The 19,112-nt window shown below is 52.2% G+C and overlaps 1 protein-coding gene and 1 long non-coding RNA gene across 2 annotated transcripts; one reads left to right on the forward strand and one right to left on the reverse strand.

The window, feature by feature from the left end:
- Positions 1-1,725: 1,725 nt before the first annotated feature.
- LRRC14B (leucine rich repeat containing 14B) lies at positions 1,726-7,574 on the reverse strand. The gene is made up of 2 exons (XM_061393977.1): positions 6,508-7,574; positions 1,726-3,141 (listed from the first exon to the last, which is right to left on the reverse strand). The coding sequence occupies exons 1-2, from the start codon at positions 7,395-7,397 to the stop codon at positions 2,496-2,498; spliced, it is 1,536 nt and encodes a 511-aa protein (XP_061249961.1). The 5' UTR covers positions 7,398-7,574; the 3' UTR covers positions 1,726-2,495.
- LOC133233823 (uncharacterized) lies at positions 7,195-12,371 on the forward strand. The gene is made up of 2 exons (XR_009731879.1): positions 7,195-7,280; positions 7,903-12,371. It is a non-coding gene; the product is annotated as an uncharacterized LOC133233823 (long non-coding RNA).
- Positions 12,372-19,112: the final 6,741 nt, after the last annotated feature.

The raw sequence follows: 19,112 nt of genomic DNA on the forward strand, positions 1-19,112 counted from the left end.
GGATGAGTGGGAGGCGTAGGTCCCACTCGGGCCATCTGTGCGCTTCTGAAGTGCTCCAGATGAGCCTCCCAGGTTCTTCAGTTTCACAAAAGTGGGCTATTCCTCAGGGTGGGGGGGGGGGCAGTTGGGAATGTTCACCAGCAGACCCCTGTGTGGCCACTCCTGCCGTAGATCTCAGGTCCTGCGTTGCCACAGTCTCCCCCGGCTCTTCTCCACAACAGCTGCTAGGCTCAGCCTTGGATGTGCCCGGTCCTACCTGCTGACCACTCAGAGGCCAGGTCATTGAAAAACTTCCAGAGACACAAACAGCAGAAGCTACTCTTCTCTTCAGAATTAGAACAAAATTGTTTCAAAATTTTGCCCTGTGCCTCCCAAGAGTTTCTTGCAATAACAAAGTCCACGTGGCTGAAATAGGTGCCAGTGAGACTTGACCAGTACAACACGTGAGGAGACGTGCAGGGGTGAGCAAAGGGCAGAGCTGACAAGTGCAGGGGGCAGGAAGCCGCCACGTTGTCGCTCCAGCCCACTCTGTCACTGCTTTCCCAAAGACTCGGGCTCTTCCTGACCCAGGGATCGAACCCATGTTTCCTGTGGCTCCTGCATTGGGAGGCAGATTCTTTACCACTGAGCCACCTGGGAAACCCTGTGGAATACTATATATATTTGGTTTTGTTCAGTTGTTAAGTCATGTCCGACTCTTTGTGACACCATGGGCTGTACCACACCAGGCTTCCCTGTCCTTCACCAACTCCCAGAGCTTGCTCAAACTCATGTCTATGTAGTCAGTAATGCCATCCAACCATCTCATCCTCTGTTGTCCCTTTCTCCTGCTTTGATCTTTCCCAGCATCAAGGTTTTTCCCAATGAGTCAGATCTTCCCATCAGGTGGTTAAAGTATTGGAGCTTAAGCTTCAGCATCAGTCCTTCCAGTGAACACCCAGGACTGATCTCCTTTAGGATGGACTGGTTGGATCTCCTGGCAGTCCAAGGAACTCTCAAGAGTCTTCTCCAACACCATGGTTCAAAAGCATCAATTCAGCGCTCAGCTTTCTTTATGGTCCAACTCTCACATCCATACATGACCACTGGAAAAACCATAGCTTTGACGACATGGACCTTTGTTGGCAAAGTAATGTCTCAGCTTTTTAATATGCTGTCTAGGTTGGTCATAACTTTCCTTCAGAGGAGTAAGCATCTTTTAATTTCATGGCTGCAGTAACAGTCTGCAGTTACTGGAGCCCAAGAAAATAAAATCTGTCACTGCTTCCACTTTTCCCCTCTTTGCCATGAAGTGATAGGACTAGATGCTATGATTTTGGTTTTTTGAATGTTGAGTTTTAAGCCAGCTTTTTCACTCTCCTCTTTCACTCCCATCAAGAGGTTGTTACTTTCTCTTTGCTTTCTGCCATTAGAGTGGTGTCATCTGCATATCTGAAGTTGGTGATAGTTCTTCCAGCAATCTTGATTCCAGCTTGTTATTCATCCAGCCCGGCATTCCACATGATGTACTCTGCATATAAGTTAAAGAGATTAGAACAGGCAAGGGTCCTGTGGGGGAAGGGGAGAAGTGGGTGAACTTTTTGTTTAAATAAATCATTTTAACAAAGGAATACAAATGGCCAACAAGCATATGAACATGCCCAGTTTCATGAACATCTAGGAAGTACAAATTATTGCAAGACCTTTTTTTCATCCATTAGATTAAAAAAGAAAGAATACCATATCTGAATAAGCCACACTTCTGTTTTATTAGCATTAATATTTAATTACCTTAATATGCAGCACTCTGTACAAATCTGATCTTAGTAGAAACCAAGTCCAAACATTGGAATTAACCACTCCTGAAGCGCCAGGACTCAGCTGCCAGAAGGCGCCCCCTGAGCCCAGGGTCGGTGGAGGTGGGAGTGGGGGAGGCATCAGAGCCAGAGGTCACCTGCGGCTCTGGGCTCAGGCTGGCACCAGCGGAGCCCTCGCCTGCTACTTGCAGGCCAGAGGGCAGGAAGAGCCATTAACCAGCAAAGCCAGTGTCCTCGCTGGACAGGAATTTAAATATTCATACAGGGCAGCGCGGCAGACACCTGCACCCCGCAGCCCGGGCTCCGGTGTGCCCCTCGCTTTCACTCTCCTCGGCTGGTCACTTCCATCCGTGTGTCCAGAGAGGTGTCCTCTCTGTCCTTCCGCGCTCACACTGGCCTGTCCTCCCAGCACCCGAGCGCCGGTCCCGCCGCTGGACCTCACTCGACCCCCTACCGCCTGGGCTGCTCCTCGGTTCCCACTGCAGGGCATCTGGCCTGCTCCTCCCCAAGCCTGAGCATGGGGCTCAGTAAGACCCCCGTTCTGTCTTTGCTCCCAGGGAGAGGGGCGGAGCCAGGGCCGCGCTCCAGCAGCGTCCGGGTGTTTTCACCAGGAGGCGCCCAGTTGGTGGACGGGGTGATACTCGGGGCGGGGACCCTGGAGTCCGAGCTGCGGACGCACCCGTCTCGGACGTGCAGGGTCTACTCCATCTGCTTCAGCACTCTGGAGAAGTTTTCTAGAGCGGTTTTGAAGGCTTGCAGCAAGAAAGCTCCGAGTTCATTGCTGGTTTCCTGAATGTCCGGGTCGAAACTCCCGAAGAGGGGTGTGGAGACTTGGATGTCGTCCCGGCCGGCGCGCAGCAGCACCGCGCGCAGGTCTGCCGCAATGGCGTCGTATTTCTGCTGGTCGAACTTGGACATGGCCAGCTCGTCCTGGGGGTAGGCGCTGCCCTCGGGGTAGCAGTCCCGGGGCACTGGGAACTCCACGCACCGCAGCCGGGGGAGCTCGCAGAGCGCGGCGAAGAGGCGCCGGAGCGCGCGGCCCGACAGCGGGTTCCCCAGGAAGCGCAGCTCCCGCAGCCGGCGGCAGGTGCCCAGCGCCAGGCTCAGTGCGCCCACGTGCCGGTCCTCGAGGCCGCATTCCTCCAGGGTCAGGGCCCTCAGCGTGGGGGCGGCCTGGCCCAGCAGCCGGTGAAAGGTGGCCGGGAACAGGTCCACCAGGCAGTGCCCGCTGAGGTCCAGCACCTCCAGGTGGGCCGCGTGGATGCAGTTCGCCAAGAAGGTCATGTCTTCGTGGTTCAGGGCGCAGTTGCCCACGTCCAGCACTCTCAGCGGCGTCCGGAGGGGGCTGCGGGCAAGGTGGGAAATAGCGGCTGAGAGCAGGCCCCGGGGTGCTCTGGGGCCTTGGGGTGAATCCTGTTTCAGGCACAGCAGACTGCGGCTCAGAGCCGCACCCACCTACCCGGGACTCCACTCAGCCTGAGAGCAGGACTGTTTTTCATTTTTAAGCAGTTGAACAAATCAAAATGAGAATGTTTTGTGACATGTGAAAATGATATGAAATTCAAGTTTCAGTGCCCGTAAATCAAGTATAATCTGAACACGGCAAGACCTTCCTGTACCTCCTGTCTGCAGCTGCCCGGGTGCAACGGAAGGGCTGAGGCAGCAGGCAGTGTAGCCACCTGCAGCAGAGGCTCGACTTTACCTGAAGACAGGCCTGGCCTTTGTCCTCAGCCACCAAAGTGATCAATCTCTATTGTCAACAGGGCTCTGTGTGTTCACAAGCTTGTTGTGGGGCCGTGAAGTGCCTGTGAATTGGTACCTGGCTTGGCTCCGAATGAAGGGCTGGAGCGCACAGGCTTTTAGGGCAGAGAGGGGTCCATTCTTAGCTTGCCAGGGACCTGAAGACCCTCCTGTGCTCTGAGTAGGAGTCCTTGCCCCGCTCAGTGGCTCTCACAGACCCACACCCGCCCTGGGGATTCCTGGCCTGGGTCTGGGGTCACCGAGCTGAGCACCGAGTGTCAGGACGTGGGGGTCCACTCTCCACCTGCCCGCTGGGGCTCCTCTACCACCTCACCCTACATCTGTACTCTGGGCCCAGAGCTCCTGTGGTCTTCCAGCTGCCGACACAGCAGAGTGCCTGCTGTCCCCCTATCACGGCTCTGCAGGCTGTGGCTCAGGCCCTGAGCTGTGCGGAGTGTTTCCACCGACATCTCTCTCATGCCCACATCCATCCATAAGGAACCCTCTCCCCAGCTGCCCCGCCCCAACCCTTAAGGGGCCTCTTGTGTGGAAAAGGGTCAAAGGGCAGGCCTGACTGCCAACCTGTGTCTGGGAGCTTGGATTTGGGAAAGGCCCCCCACTCAGCTGATAAGGGGCCCCTGGCCTGAGCTGTCCGCACAAGCAATGTGGTGCCTGCTGACACAGGCCTCCTTCTGGGATCTGAAATCTCTGTGCATGCCAGGCCGAGGTGCCCTCCCAACAAGCCCCCAATGAAACCCCTGGGCCTGGGTCTCCAATGTGCTCCCCATGTGTCTGGAAAGGCAGGCCCCGAGCCCACACACAAACATGACTGCTGTGTGGCGGCACCCTGGGACAGTCCTGCATTTGTGGTGCCTGGGGAAGCGCACTCACAACCAGACGACCTGGCACAAGCCCGCAGGGCCGTCTCGTTGGCTCCGCCCTGACATCACCTGTCTTCCCGAAGCTCTGCACACTCGTGCTTCAGTCAGCTGGTCGCTGAGAGCCTGTCCAAAGCCCCAGAAGGCGCAGGTGTGCCACGTGTCAGGCCTAAGTGGAAAGGAGGCAGACAGGTGCATGCCCGTCATCACAGCCATCTGCATCTCGGCAGTGAGTCTTCCCAGGGAGTCACCAACCTGGGAGCCGTGGGAGGACTGCCCTGTCTGCCGGTCTTCCCATCTCTCCACCTGGGTTTGCTGTGTGAGCCAAGGGAGCCAGGGCAACCCTTGTCCTGTGGGGCTGATCACCCCAAGTCGGGCTCAGAGCCTCCAGGGCTTGACCTGGCTCTTCCCTACCTCCGTTCTTCCCCCCTGCTCCCTTCCTCACCTGTCCTTCAGCCCCCAGCCCAGGCCGCCCCCTCCGTGTCTCCCAGAGCCGGCCTCAGCCCCAGCTCAGGCCCTTGACCTGCAGGGTTCCTGCCGGTTCACTCTCCCCAGGCCCTCCACTCACTCAGGGGCCAGGTCTCTGCTCAAAGGTCACCTTGGAAACCGACCTTCCCTGACCACACAACCGTCTACTCCCTCCCACTTAGGCCTGACACACCACACATCTGGGCCTTCTGGAGCTTTGGACGGGCTCTCAGTGAGTGTGCAGAGCAAAGGGTCAGGGGAGACAGGTGATGTCAGGGCGGGGCCAACGAGATGGCCCCGCGGGTTTGTGCCGGGTTGTCTGGTTGTGAACGTGCTTCCCCAGGCACCACAAGCGCAGGATTGTCCTGAGGGTCCCAGGGCGCTGCCACACGGCAGTCGTGTTTGTGTGTGGGTTCAAGGCCCGCCTTTCCTGAGCTGGGCAACTACCTGGTTGAGGAGCCGGGGTGGGGGATGGGGCGGGGAGCCCAGGTGCCTCAGGGAATAGAGGCCATGCAGGCCCTGGCCAGCCGCTGCTTAAAGGGAAAGCTCTGCTAAGCCAAGGCTCCCTAAACCAGAGAAGACGTCCTCACACTCATTGGCTCAAGAAACGAGAAGTTATTTTCCATAATTTTTGTAAGTATATTCACAGCTGGTGGCTGTCAAGGTGGCGACCCTCGGTGGTGCCCTCCCCTGGCCTGGTGACCGGCCCTCACCACACCGTGAGTGGCAGCATCGGCGTCGTACTCTGCAGGGAAGGTTACAGGAGCCAGAGGGCTTGCGGAGGGGTCCATGAGCCAAGGAGTTGAGGTCTCCTATAGCTCAGATGGTAAACAATCCTCCTGCAATGCGGGAGACCCCATTTTGATTCCTGAGTTGGGAAGATCCCCTGGAGAAGGGTTAGGATTAGGGTTAGGGTTACCCACTCCAGTATTCTTGGGCTTTTCTTGTGGCTCAGCTGGTAAAGAATCCGCTTGCAATGCAGGAGACCTGGATTCGATCCCTGGGTTGGGAAGATCCCCTGGAGAAGGGAAAGGCTACCCACTCCAGTATTCTGGCCTGGAGAATTCCACGGACTGGAATCCTGGAGGATTCCATAGAGTCCATGGGTTGCAAAGAGTCGGACACGACTGAGCGACTTTCACTTTTCCCTTTTTTTCACTGACAGCCATGAAAATGAGCATGGAAGTGGATCATTCCACTTTCCCGCCGGACAGGCCTTCAGGAGAGACCACAGCTGCCCCCACAGGGCTCCTGTCTTGCCCACAGGAGCCCCAGCACTGGGGTGCTTTGTTACACCAAAAGGTAATTAATACACTGTGATGGAGTTACTTCTATGTTGCCTGCTTGCTAATCAGGACTCTTGTCTTTTTCTTACTAAGTGGAGAGTCTCCTTTGAGGCGTGGGGCTCCCAGGTGGCCCCCAACGGCCAGTCCCAGCTGGGCTTCCTCCCTCCCCATGGGTCCTCTCTGGCTGCTCTGGGCTGGGCAAAACCCACAGGGACCGGGCCTTGTGCCTTGTAAGTAACCAGGTCTGTGCACAGCCCTGGGCCGCCCTGACCTGGGCTGAGGGGCTGAGGGCAGATGCCCCCCACCCCCGCCCCATCCTTCCGGTCACCCCAGACTCACCCAAGCAGTGTCTGCAGCTTCCCGGTCAGCGTGGAGAAGGCCATGTGCAGCTCCGTGAGCTGCGTCATCCTGCTGAGCGCCCAGGCGATGGAGGCGAGCAGGGGCTCCTCGCCGTCAGAGGCAGGGGTGCTGGCGGGGGGCGCATCAAAGGCCTTGGCAGGCAGGGTGAGAGAGACCAGCCGCGGGAAGCCCCCCTGGGCCAGCAGCTGCTGCACGTGGCCCGCGTGCAGACGCACGTTGTGCACCACTTCCAGCCGGCGCAGCTCTCTGGGCCCTGCCAGGCGCAGCACGTGCAGCAGCTGCCCTGGGTCCAGGCTGTCGGCCCGCAGCGAGAGGCAGCGCACGCGCAGAGAGCCGGGGCCCGACGGCCCCAGGGCGCGCGCCACCACCTCAAAGTTGCCCGCGGTGACGAAGACGTCGGCCAGGACCTCGATGGGGCGCCGGGTGGCGCAGGGCTGCTTCTGCAGCTCGCAACAGGTCCTGGCCAGCAGCTCCGTCCGGCCCCACCTGCCCAGTGCCCGCCCGCAGGGGCACCTCTGCACCTGTACGTCTCGGATGCCCGTGAGGTCAGCCACCCGCAGCCGCCGGCGGCCCCCGCCCTGGAGCACGTGATCGGCCAGGCCGCGTACGCAGGCCTCCAGGCAGGCCCGGCAGGCCCGGTCCCGCAGGTCCCCAGCGTGGTCCGCGCTCGGACCCAGCAGAGGGCCCAGCCGGAACTCCTCCAGGGGCCAGCGCTCGAGCAGAAGGCGGATCACGGCGGACTGCTCCAGCAGGTAGCTGGCTTTGAAGAGCAGCGGGTATAGATTGTGGGCCACGGCGTCCAGGCTCTGCTGGGCCCCCGGGGGGTGGGACACCAGGGCCTCCGCGGAGATGAAGCGCAGCGACTGCATGGCCCACCTGCGGTCGCTGGGACAGGACCGAGCTGCCCCCTGTGCTTCTGCCGAAGGCCAGCCCCCTTCTCGCCTATTTTTAGCTGCAGCTGCTGCAAGCAGCTTGCCTTAGACGGGGTGGGGAGCCAGCCCTCTGGTCATCTGATGGCTATTTTTGTCCTGGGCGCCCATTTGGCTCTGGCTGTGGAGGCGTCTGGCTGCGGCTGGCCTGTCTTGAAGGCGCTCAGCTGCGGAAAGCTGAGCTCCTCTGGTGCTTGGCTGGGGGAGGGCGTGGGCCATTGGAATTGCTGCCAGTGTTCACTTCTGGTGTGGCCTGTCCTGGGGGCACCCATCCCCTCCGGGGAGTGGGTCTGCTCCATCCCTGGGCTGGCTCCACAGCTAGAGGGATCAGCAAGCCTTTCCTTGGACCCTTGGGCCTGAGTCCCTCCCTTGGCCCCGCGTCCAGAGTCAGGGACGTGGCAATGAGCATGGGCTGGGCTCTCCAACAACTGTCTCCTGATTTTAGGAGAAGATTCATTGTCACTGAGGACCCAGGCTGGGAGCCACCCCCCCCCCAACACTCGCCTGCACCCCCAGTGGTCCGTGTGCCCCCAGCTGTGGGGCCTTCTTGGACAGAACCCCCTGCAGCCTCAGGACCCATGCAGTATGCGGGGCTGTGGGTGAGGTGGGGACCCTGGGATCCTGACACTCCCACAGCCTGGAGCCTGGTTCCTCGCTCTGGAGGGGGGCAGAACGTGTGGCCCTGAACATGCAAGAGTATTCTGAGCTAAGGGCGCTTGGATCCCCTTTCTTCCTGAACACAGGAAGGTGAGCCACCTTCCCTAAACTGGGAGGAGAGAGACAGTCTCATCACCAGAGAGGATGTCAGGATAGTTCCTTGTTAATGTTACTGCCTTGTGTGTTGAGTTACTTTTCCACAGTCATCTCATCTCTCAGCTTAGTCCAGAAACACTTAGGCCACTGGGGTCTTCATCTCCTTATGAGGGCTCCCATGTCATAAAAGCTTACGTGAAATCTATGTGCTTTTCTCTTGTGAATCTGTTCTTTGTTACAGAGCCCCAGAAGACAGCCCAAGATGGGCAGGGAAAAAATTCTTCCTTCCTACAGAATCCAGCTCTGACGGGTGTTAGATCATCATCCAGTGACTTGAAGGTGCACGCTACCTCCACCCCGACTTCAGCATCATTTAGGAGCTGATAGACTGTCCATATGATCACTGATCTAGGGAGGGGACACGGTGGACAGAGAGAGAGACAGAAAAACAGAGACACAGAGACACACCAAGACAAATCAAGAGACAAGAGGAGGGGAAAGGTGGAAAGGACCCTGGGAGGAGAGGGTCAGGGGCCACTGGACACCAGGAGGTGGGGCCTGGCTGGGCTGCAGGTGCGTGGGGGTGGGGCCTGGCGGGGGTGCAGGGGCGTGGGGGTGGAGTGGAACGTGAGGGTGAGAGTGAGCGTAGGGCTGGGGCTGCCATGCCTGGGGACCCACGTGGGGTGGGCCCTCCACCCCTCCACCCAGGTCGGACCCCCCTCAGGGACAGTTCTGCCTGCCGTTTCCTTAGAGCCTCAGCAGTGCCTCCCTTGGGAGGCGGTTGTGGGGAGGCGTCATGCTCCGGGGGGGACCCCAGTATTGTCAGGCAGGCAATGTGTGTGTGGAAGGTGGTGGGGGACCTCCTCTGATCCCCCCCTACCCCCCGCAGGGCAGGAGACAAAGATGTGGACCAGGCAGACCCCAGAGGGCTTCTGCTGCTCAGGGCCCCATCCCCCAAAGTCACAGGGGTTGAGGTCCCTGGGGAGGCATACCTGTTATGACCCCGACGCAATAAAACCAGTGAAAGAAGCACACGCATGTATTAGAAAACAGTCCCATTTATTTATGGTCCTAAAGTTTGGAGTGGGGCTTCCCAGGTGGCACTAGTGGTAAAGAACCTGCCTGCCAATGCAGGAGACATAGGAGATGCAGGTTCGATCCCTGGGTGGGCATGGCAACCCACTGCAGTATTCTTGCCTGGAGAATCCCATGGACAGAGAAGCCTGGTGGGCTACAGTCCAGAGGGTCTTAAAGAATCAGACAAGACTGAATGACTTGGCCCAGCGTATAAAGTTTGGCATAGCCAGTGTTGAAGCAGGGTGACAAGGAACAGAATTTACAGCGGCCAGCAGAGCACAAAGGTGAGGCCCCTGCCCGTCCAGCTGCTCCTGTCTGGGGGGTGATATCTGATGCCACCCCCCAGGGGGGCCTGGGGGGCCTGCAGGAGGAATCATGTTGAAGGCATCCACTCATGCTCTCCTCCCTGTGGTGAGGGGGCTCAGGGCCGTGTCCACACTGGCAGGATCTCCCTGCAGAGGCTGGCACGGACCTTCAGTCCCAGCTGCTGTGCCCTTTCCCCACCCCACCTGGGGTCCCCCAGACACGGGAATGCCGAGTCCTGACTCACAGGTGGAGCCAACTCGAGTGCCGCCAGCCACACATCTTGTTCGAAGGAAAAGGAATCCGCAATCCTAGCTAGACTCAGGAAACTGCCGCTGCACCCGGGACACACTTCATGGGGGCTGCGCCTGGGGAGGAGGTGCTCTTCAGGGGTCTAGGGCCTCATCAGTAGGTGGAAGCTGTTACCATTTACTAAATTGGGAGAAACTTGGGGAGACTAAGACACACGAACACTCAGATGCTTTTCAGGAATTTGGAGATCTTTTTAACGATGGTCATTGTGACAAGTGGGAGGTGATTCCTCATTGTAGTTTTGATTTGCATTGATTTAGTAGTTAGTGGCGGAGAAGGCGATGGCACCCCACTCCAGTGCTCCTGCCTGGAAAATCCCATGGATGCAGGAGCCTGGTGGGCTTCAGTCCATGGGGTCGCACAGAGTCGGACACGACTGAGCGACTTAACTTTCACTTTTCACCTTCATGCATTGGAGAAGGCAATGGCACCCCACTCCAGTACTCTTGCCTGGAAAATCCCATGGATGCAGGAGCCTGGTAGGCTGCAGTCCATGGGGTCGAACAGAGTCGGACACGACTGATCGACTTCACTTTCACTTTTCACTTTCATGCATTGGAGAAGGAAATGGCAACCCACTCCAGTGTTCTTGCCTGGAGAATCCCAGGGACGGGGGAGCCTGGTGGGCTGCCGTCTATGGGGTCGCACAGCGTCGGACACGACTGGAGTGACTTAGCAGCAGCAGCAGCAGTTAGTGGAGTGTTTTTGCATGTGTTCTAATACTTTAGTTGTTGTGAATACAATTTATGTCTTGAAACTGGCTTCTTAAAAGTCATCCCTGTTTTGAATTATTTTTTGGTAATTAACCCAGGGACATTGCTTGAGGGAAGGTGTCATTTACAGCGCCAAAGGCCTTGCAAATTTTAGGTGCCCATCAGTTCCAACAAGATCAAACCAGTCAATCCTAAAGGAAATCAGCCCTGAATATTCATTGGAAGGACTGATGCTGAAGCTGAAACTCCAATACTTTTGGTCCCCTGATGCCAAGAACTCACTCATTGGAAAAGACCCTGATGCTGGGAGCAATTGAAGGTGGGAGGAGAAGGGGACGACAGAGGATGAGATAGCTGGATGGCATCACCGACTCAATGGACATGAGTTTGAGTAAACTCCAGGAGTTGGTGATGGACAGGGAGGCCTGGCATGTTGGGAAGATCCCCTGAAGAAGGAAATGGCAACCCACTCCAGTATTCTTGCCTGGGGAATCCCATGGACAGAGGAGCCTGGCGGGCTACAGTCCGGGGGGTCGCAAAGAGGTGAACACGACTTAGTGACTAAAACAACAAATAGCTTCTGTATACAGGGGAGCTACCAAAGAAACCTGAGACACTCCCTGAAATGTCCAAAGTCATCACCTTAAATGCCTTCTTCAGCTAAAAACAAGACTCTGAAGAATGGGAGAAGCCCGTTATGGTAGGTAATTACACAAAATACAGTAAAGAAGGGTACGATTGTTTATAGCTTTAAGTTGGGACCTCTCCATTGATAAGTTACTTGAGTTTTAATTATCCTTTTATTTCTGGTGCAAACAGGGACAACCCTTAAATGCAGAGATTTCTCTGCTGTAAATGTCCATCACAAAACGGCAATTGCTACTTAGTTTGCTGAGCATCCTCTTTTTTTTTTTCATGGAAGTGGACTTAAGCAATCCTCACAGCAGAGAGGCATATTTGGGGTGGCATGTTCTACTTGCTTTGACATGGATATACCCAATTTGATTATGGATTCATCTATTGAAGGATACCCTGATTACTTCAAGCTTTTAACTATTATGGATAGTGCTGCTGTGCCTAAGTTCATCTTTATGTTTGGGCATGGATTTTTCAAAGCAGTTTCCTAAATACTGGAAGTACGATCATTGGATCCCAAGGTGAGGTGTGTTTAGCTTTAGAGAAAACTGTCCAACTGTGTTACAAGGTGGCTGTGCATGCATCTTACCAGCAGTGAGGGAGCATTCCTGCTATTCCTCAGCCTCCAGCAATTGGTATTGTCATATATTTAGAATTTAGCAGCCTAATATGTGTAGTGCGATAGCTTGTGACTTTAATTTGTAATTCCCTAATGGTGTATGATGTTGAGCGTGTTTCTGTTTTGTACTATCTGTAAAACTTCTTTTTGGCTGGGTGTCTGTTCAGATCTTTACTTATTGTTTATAGTGTTGTTCAAGAGGTCTTTGTCTATTTTGTGTCCAAATCCTGTATCAAATATGAATTTTGCAAATATTTTCTCCCAGTTTGTAGCTTGTATTTTGATTTTTTGAATGAGGTCTTTCAGAATAGACATCTTTATTTCTATAAAGTCCACAATATTTTTATTTTGTGGACTCACAGCTTGTGTGTTAAAACTCAAAGCTCATGATATACAGGCCAAACCCAGGGTCATGTAGATTTTCTATGTTTATGTCCACAATTTTGATAATTTCAAAATTTAAATGTCTGTTAATAAATTTGAGTGAATTTGGTGACTACATTTCATTCTATACAGTTTCAAGTTAATTATTCCTTAACTATTTTGGAGAAGTTTTGGATATTGGCAATATTTCAGTTTGAATTTGCATAGTTTAATGGACCTACCAGAACTGCCCTGAGGGGCGGAGTCTCCACTTAGCTGTGCCTGAGCCAGTGAGGGAGGCTTGAGCTGCAGTTCCCGTTGGCTGGCCCGGAGCGAGGAGCCCGCCTCCCCGACCCACCCCCACCCCAGGCGGAATTCCTGCTCTGCCTGAGCACCTGGCTGCCTGTGGCTGCTGACGGGAGTCTGGCCTCCTCAGGACCCGTTGGGGCTTCAGCTTTGGGACGTTGTGGGACTCAGTTCAGGAAGACAGGGAGTCTGGTCTCCTCAAGACCTGCTCAGGCTTTGGCCTTGGGACACTGTGGGGTTCACTTCAGGCTGACAGTAGATGGGTCTTCTCAGGACCATTGGTGTTTCGGCTTTGGGACGTTGTGGGGTTAGTTCAGGCTGAATGGGTGTCCTTCTAAAGCACCGGGAATAAACATGATGCCCCAGGAAGCTGTATCACAGACACTCTGTTTTGCGTCCCCCGTGCCTGGAACTGGGGCCGTGCATGCTCCAGTTAGAGACGCGTGTAGGCATGTGGTCCTTGGAGTTAATCAGAGCAACTAAACGGAAAAACGATCCAAATGACTCCCGACACTGCCATTGCGGTTGTGAAGGGGAAAAGCTTGAGCCGCATTGCAGGACAGAACACTTCCAGAAGGACCGAGGGGATCTCTGAGGCCCTTACTAGGAAAACAGAGTCTATGAACCCAGTGGCCCCAGCGGCGTGGGCAGGTGGAGAAGGCGGCGTGGGCGTGGCCGTCCCTGCGCAGCTGTATCCTGACCGACGCTCAGGGGCCTTTCCACGGCGAGTTCCCGTTTACAACGGGCGGTGGAGCAGCCCCTCTGAGAGGCTGGACCACAGTGGGAGCTGCGGAGCAGCTCAGGTCCTGGGGAGGCTCCTGTGAGCCACACGTCTCAGGGGGAGGAGTCAGGAGGAGACACAGCAGCCCAGAAGGGTGAGGGCCAAGGAAAGGGCCTTTAAAAAGCTAAGTTCCAGAGTCCCAGGAACCAGGTGTTTCCACTTTAGGTGGTGTGTCTGTGTGTCAGATGTCTGTCCCGGCGCTTGCACATGGGCTCCTGGAAGCCCTGGGCGGCTGCATGTGGCCCAGGGGCCCTGTGTGCCTGGCTGTCACCACGCAGTGACGCTGCCCATGGGTCCACACCGGTCCAGTCGGAGAGGACCCTCCTCCAGGCCCAGAGAGCGGGCTGAGAAGCAAGAGGACTGGGACGGGGTGGGGGCCTGCTGTGTCCTTTATCTGCCCAGTTCTGGCTTTCTTTGCGCTAAGATCCTCAGGACCTGCTGGTGCTTCAGCTTTCGTCAGCCTATGCCGGCCCTGCCAGCAACAAAGAGTGAGTTTTTCCCATGCATTTCTAAGTCATTTAGACTCTGCTGCATTCTGTGTTTCATTCTGTGACACTCTCATATCCTAAATAACTAAATTTGAATAGATTATGATTTACTAACTGAGGTCTAAAGCTCTATGGGTTTATACAAATGCACAGTGGTAGATATTCATCTGAAATGTCAGTTCAGTCGCTCAGTTGTGTCTGACTCTTTGCGACCCCATGGACTGCAGCCCGCCAAGCTTCTCTGTCCATCACCAACTCCCGGAGCTTACTCAAACTCACGTCCATCGAGTCGGTGATGCCATCCAACCATTTCATCTGTAATGTATCAGATGGAATATTGAACCTCCTACCTCATAATCTTTTTCTAAGTCTGTTTTGCCTTTTTCAGAATGTCGTATAAATGGGGTCATTAGTGTGTAGACTGGATTCTTTTACTTAGCAATATACATGTAAGATTCATCCATGGTTTTTGCTTGGTTTGATGGTTCATTCTGTTATATTTCCAAATAGTATTCCATTGCATGTGTATTGGAGGAAAAATAATGTTCCCTTTATATTTCTCTTTTCCTCATTGAGACTTTCCCCCACAACAAAAGGCAGATGAACTGGAGGAAAACAGAAGCTTATTACCATGCATACCCCCTATATGCTTGTAAGGTATCTAGGAAAACTTGAAATGGCCCAAGCCTGTGACTTATGGGCTATATTTAGCTAAGAACAAAAGAAAGATATTGTGGTGGGGGGCGGGGGACAGAACGATTTGGGAGGTTTGGAGGCAAAGCACAGTAAACAGGAGTCTGGATAATATGCAGATTTACATCCAGGCCATCTCCATGGACTAGCTTCTCTGAAGACTTAGTTATCCTTCCATTTCTGGTACATAGGTGGAGACAGCCTTACAAGTGGAGATTTCCATAATAAATGTAAATTTAATTCCTAAAAGGGCATTTTCAAACATCCTCCTGGATCTGCTATTTTTTAAATGTCAGTCCAGAATGATCCTGATGTCCAAAAGACACAACTTGGGGTGGCATATTCTGCTCACCTTGATATATATGTGCCCTAATTTACTTATGAATTCATTTACAGAAGAACATTCTGATGTCTTTCAGTTTTTAACCAATTTTTAACCCAGAATAGAGCTACTGTGCATTATTTTATGCTTGTTTTTGTTTGAACAGTTTTTCAAAGCTGTTGTCTAAATACAAGAGGTGTAGTGTTGCATCCTAAGATGAGTCTGTTTAGCTTTGGAAAAAACTGTCAGACTGTCTTCCAAAGGTGGCTGTGCACGCATCCCACCAGGATCTTGAGTAGGTTTTCTTATGGTTGTTTACTGTCAGTGTACCCTCTGTGGCCGGGTGTATGTTTCAGTCTTTACCAATTATTAACAGGTTTGTTTGCTCTAGAGTTCTTGGTATAACTTGAGTACACATTCTTGATCAGATATGCGTTTTTAAAATTATTAATGTTTGGCCGTGCTGGGTCTTCGTTGTGTGGGCTTTTGTCTAGTTCTGGCGAGCAGGGGCTATGCTAGTTGTGGTGTGTGGGCTTCTCACTGGTGGCTCCTGTTGTGGGACACAGGCTCTGGGGCTCATGGGCTCAGTAGTTGCAGCTTCCGGGATCTAGAACACAGGCTCAGTGGTTGTGGTGCGTGGGCTTAGCTGCTCCACAGCATGGACAGGGATCCAACCTATGTCTCCTGCATTGGCATGAAGATTCTTTAATACTCAGCCACCAGGGAAGCCCTCAGCCATGTTTTACATTCTAGTTTGCCACACCTGTATCTGGTGAGAGAGGCCAGTATCAAGAGGCCTGGGAGCTGGGGGTGCTCAGCCACAGTTCTGGCTGTGCCATCGAAAGCTTTGGGGTCTTTGGTGAGCGCCTCAACTTTCCTGGGACTGTTTCCTCTCTTCAAAAATGCCCTGCTGTTGGACTGTAGCCCGTCAGGCTCCTCTGTCCATGGGATTTCCCAGACAAGAATACTGGAGTGGGTGCCATTTCCTTCTGCACAGATACACATTTGGAAGATATTTTCTCCTGGTTTGTGATTTTTATGCAGGAAGGGGGAACCCCTTCCACGGCCTGAGAGCAGGCTCTTGTCTGATACTTGGAAATGAATTGTCCGAGGCGACATGTGCTGTCAAAGAGACTTTATTGGGAAGGGCTGCCTGGGTGGAGGGCAGGAGGGTGAGGGAAGCTGAGAGAACTGCTCTGCCACGTGGCTCACAGTGTTAGGTTTTATGGGCATTGGGTTAGCTTCTGGTTTGTCTCTGGCTGGTCATTCTGAACTGGGGTCCTTCCCGGTGGCATATGCATCACTCATCCAAGGTGGATCCTGGGAGGTTGGTAGGACCTGCGGATTGGAGTCTCCTATCTCCGTTGACCTTTCCTGAATTCTGGTTGGTGGTGGCTTCTTAGTTCCTTGTCCTTACCCAGGACCTCCTGTTGTAAGACGACTCCTGCAGGTGGTTTCTCTGGTGCCCGGCAAGGACGGGCGGGTGGTTTTGGTTAGTGGTTCCCCTAACGCTTTGTCCTGTGGTTTTCTTGAGTAAGGTCCTTTACAGAGTGAATGTATACATTTTTAAAAGTCAGTGTTTTAATTAATTTATTTAAAACATTTTGTATATTGGCTTTTTTGTTGTGTTTTAGAACTCATCACCAGACTCAAGGTCATGTAGATCTTTTGTTGTTTTCTAAAATGTTTATAGTTTTTAACTGAAATGTGGTGTCAGTTGCAAAGTTTGTGTTTATGTTCCTTTCATTCCATATGGTTTTTAATCAATTGTTCCCTGGCCGTGTGTTGAGCAGGGTCATGGAGATTTTTGGCTCCATTTCAGTTTGGGTTTCCAGTCTGAGTGCTCACAGCAAAGCTGGTTCTGGGTGAGCCCTCTGAGGTCTGTGACCGCGGGGCTGCCCGCTCGTCTCTGGTGGCTTGCAGGGGGCGCCAACACCCCTCTGACCCGTGGGCACAGGACATTTGCCTTCAGACTGGGCTCGGTGACCAGCTGGCGGGAGCTTTGTCTCCTCAGGACTGTCAGGGCTGAGGCTTCTGGATAACGGGGCTGCGTCCCGGCTGAGACGAGCGGGGTTGCCTCAGTGCTTGCCAGCAGGGAGGCGCTGCAAGAGGGGAAAATGAGGACCAAGTAGACGTTTCCTGTGTCCAGCTGAGCGCTGACCAGAGGTCCATCTCAGAGGACTGGGGCGGGGCGGGGAAGAGCTCCATGTGCAAAATGGCGGGTTTTTAGTTAGATTTCTGTTAGATGATCTAGAGGATGGCCAGTGATGTTCTTTGGTGTAGGTTTTCTGTCACTGTTTCTTGAAAGGACTGTCCTTTCATCTTTGCACGTTCCTGGCTTGATTTTCATGAACTGTCCACATACATGTGGCTTTATTCCTGGGCGCTCTATTCTTTCCTCGAGTCCCTGTGCCTGTGTTTGTGCCAGTTCCTCACTGTTGTGGTTACTACAGCTCCCGGATGTAGTTTGAAGTCAGAGAGGAAGATGCCTCCAGGTTCATTCTTCTTTCTCAGTCTTTTTGGCTGTTCAGGGTCCTTAGTTGTTGCAGAATATTATTAGGAACATTCTATGAATATTGCTATGAAAAATGCCATTGGATATTATATTTTGATTGCAGTGCATTTGCTGATGGCTTTTGTTGGAATGGACATTTTAATAACTCATTCTTCCAGTGCATGAGCATGGAATATTTTTGTGTTTATTTGTGTTTTCTTTGGTGTCTTAATCAGTGCTTTCTAGTTTTCTGACTACTGGTCTTTTATGTCCTTGGTTAGGTTTTTTCGTAATTTTTGTTTCTGATTGTTATTAGTGTATAGAAACACAACTGATTTTTATATAGTGATTCAGATTGTAAATTGTAGTATTTTGTATGATTGTAAATTGATCCCAAATTATTCAACTTTACTGAATGTATTCTAACAACTTTATGTGGGAAATTTTATTTATAAATTCCATGTGGACTCCTTCAAGGGCAATGAGCATCACAACTTCCCTTGAACTTTGCCTGGGTAAGTCTTGGCCTCTATAAGAGTTTCAAGCCTGTCTGATCTTGTTTTCTTTTGTGGTATTGACATGGTTGTTTTGAAAAAAATTTACTTTTCAGTAACTTAAAATGTGCAGGAAACTCTTAATATTGCTAAAACAAAACAAAACAAAACAAAAAAACACCTCACATTTGCCACATAACCTAAAACACTCCATGCATTTTATCCAAAATGGGCGCTTTCTCCTGTGGAACCAGCACATAATCTCCAAAATCAGGAAATCATATAGTTTCTACATTATAATGTAATCCACAGCCCCACTTCCACTTTCAGCAATTGTCAGATTGTATGAATGTATCTTTTTTCCCGTCCTCATCCAATTTTTTTTAAGACTGTTACTGAGATTTTCAGACATTTGGACAAACTTGATGGATGTAAAGTAGACATGGTGAATATGGGATCTGGGTAGCCTTTTCTATGTGGATTTTTTCACTAAAGATGTTTTTAATGTTTATTCATTTTGTAACATGTACCAATACTACATTCTTTTTCCCCATAGTAATTAAAAATAAATAACATGCCATTTACTATTTACATATTTGTAAGCATACAGTGTTGTAGTATGAACTACCTTTCCTTGTTTTGCAAACCAGGTTAATAATGTGCACCTTGTGCGTGCTTTGAAGAAACTCGGGAAACTGAGTCAGTGACTGAAATGGCCCAAGATATCACCTTAGATACCATCTTCATCTAAAAACAAAACAGGGGCTTCCTGGTGGTCCAGTGGCTAAGACTGGACACTCCTTAAGAAGGAGGCCCAGGTTCCATCCCTGATCAGAGAACTAGATCTCCTATGCCACAACTAAGAGTTTGCATGCCACAGCTAAATATCTGGCTTGCCTCAACGAAGGTTGACCTGGCGCAGCCAAATAAAAAAACAAATAAATATTAAAAAACAAAACTAAAGGAAAGGAAGGGTATGGTTGTTGTACAGATTTACGTCTTAGCTTTCCCTATTGATAAAAAAAGAGTTTCACAAGACTATCATCTTTCTATATGGTGTATACAGAGAACTCCTTTGAAATGAGATTTCTCTTGTAAATGTAACTCAGAAGAGCCATCTTGAACTTGGGTTTCAGAGATGATCATGTGTCCTCTTAAAAAAAAATGTTAATTAAGTCCAACGAATTCTCATGCTGAAGGGGTATATTTTGGGGTAGCATTTGCTCCCCTTCACTTTGGATGTATCCCAATTTGCTTACACAGTCATCTACTGAAGACATCCTGATATTTGAAAGTTTTTA

Source organism: Bos javanicus, chromosome 20 (genome assembly GCF_032452875.1).
Source record: "Bos javanicus breed banteng chromosome 20, ARS-OSU_banteng_1.0, whole genome shotgun sequence".
Taxonomy (NCBI): Eukaryota; Metazoa; Chordata; class Mammalia; order Artiodactyla; family Bovidae; genus Bos; species Bos javanicus.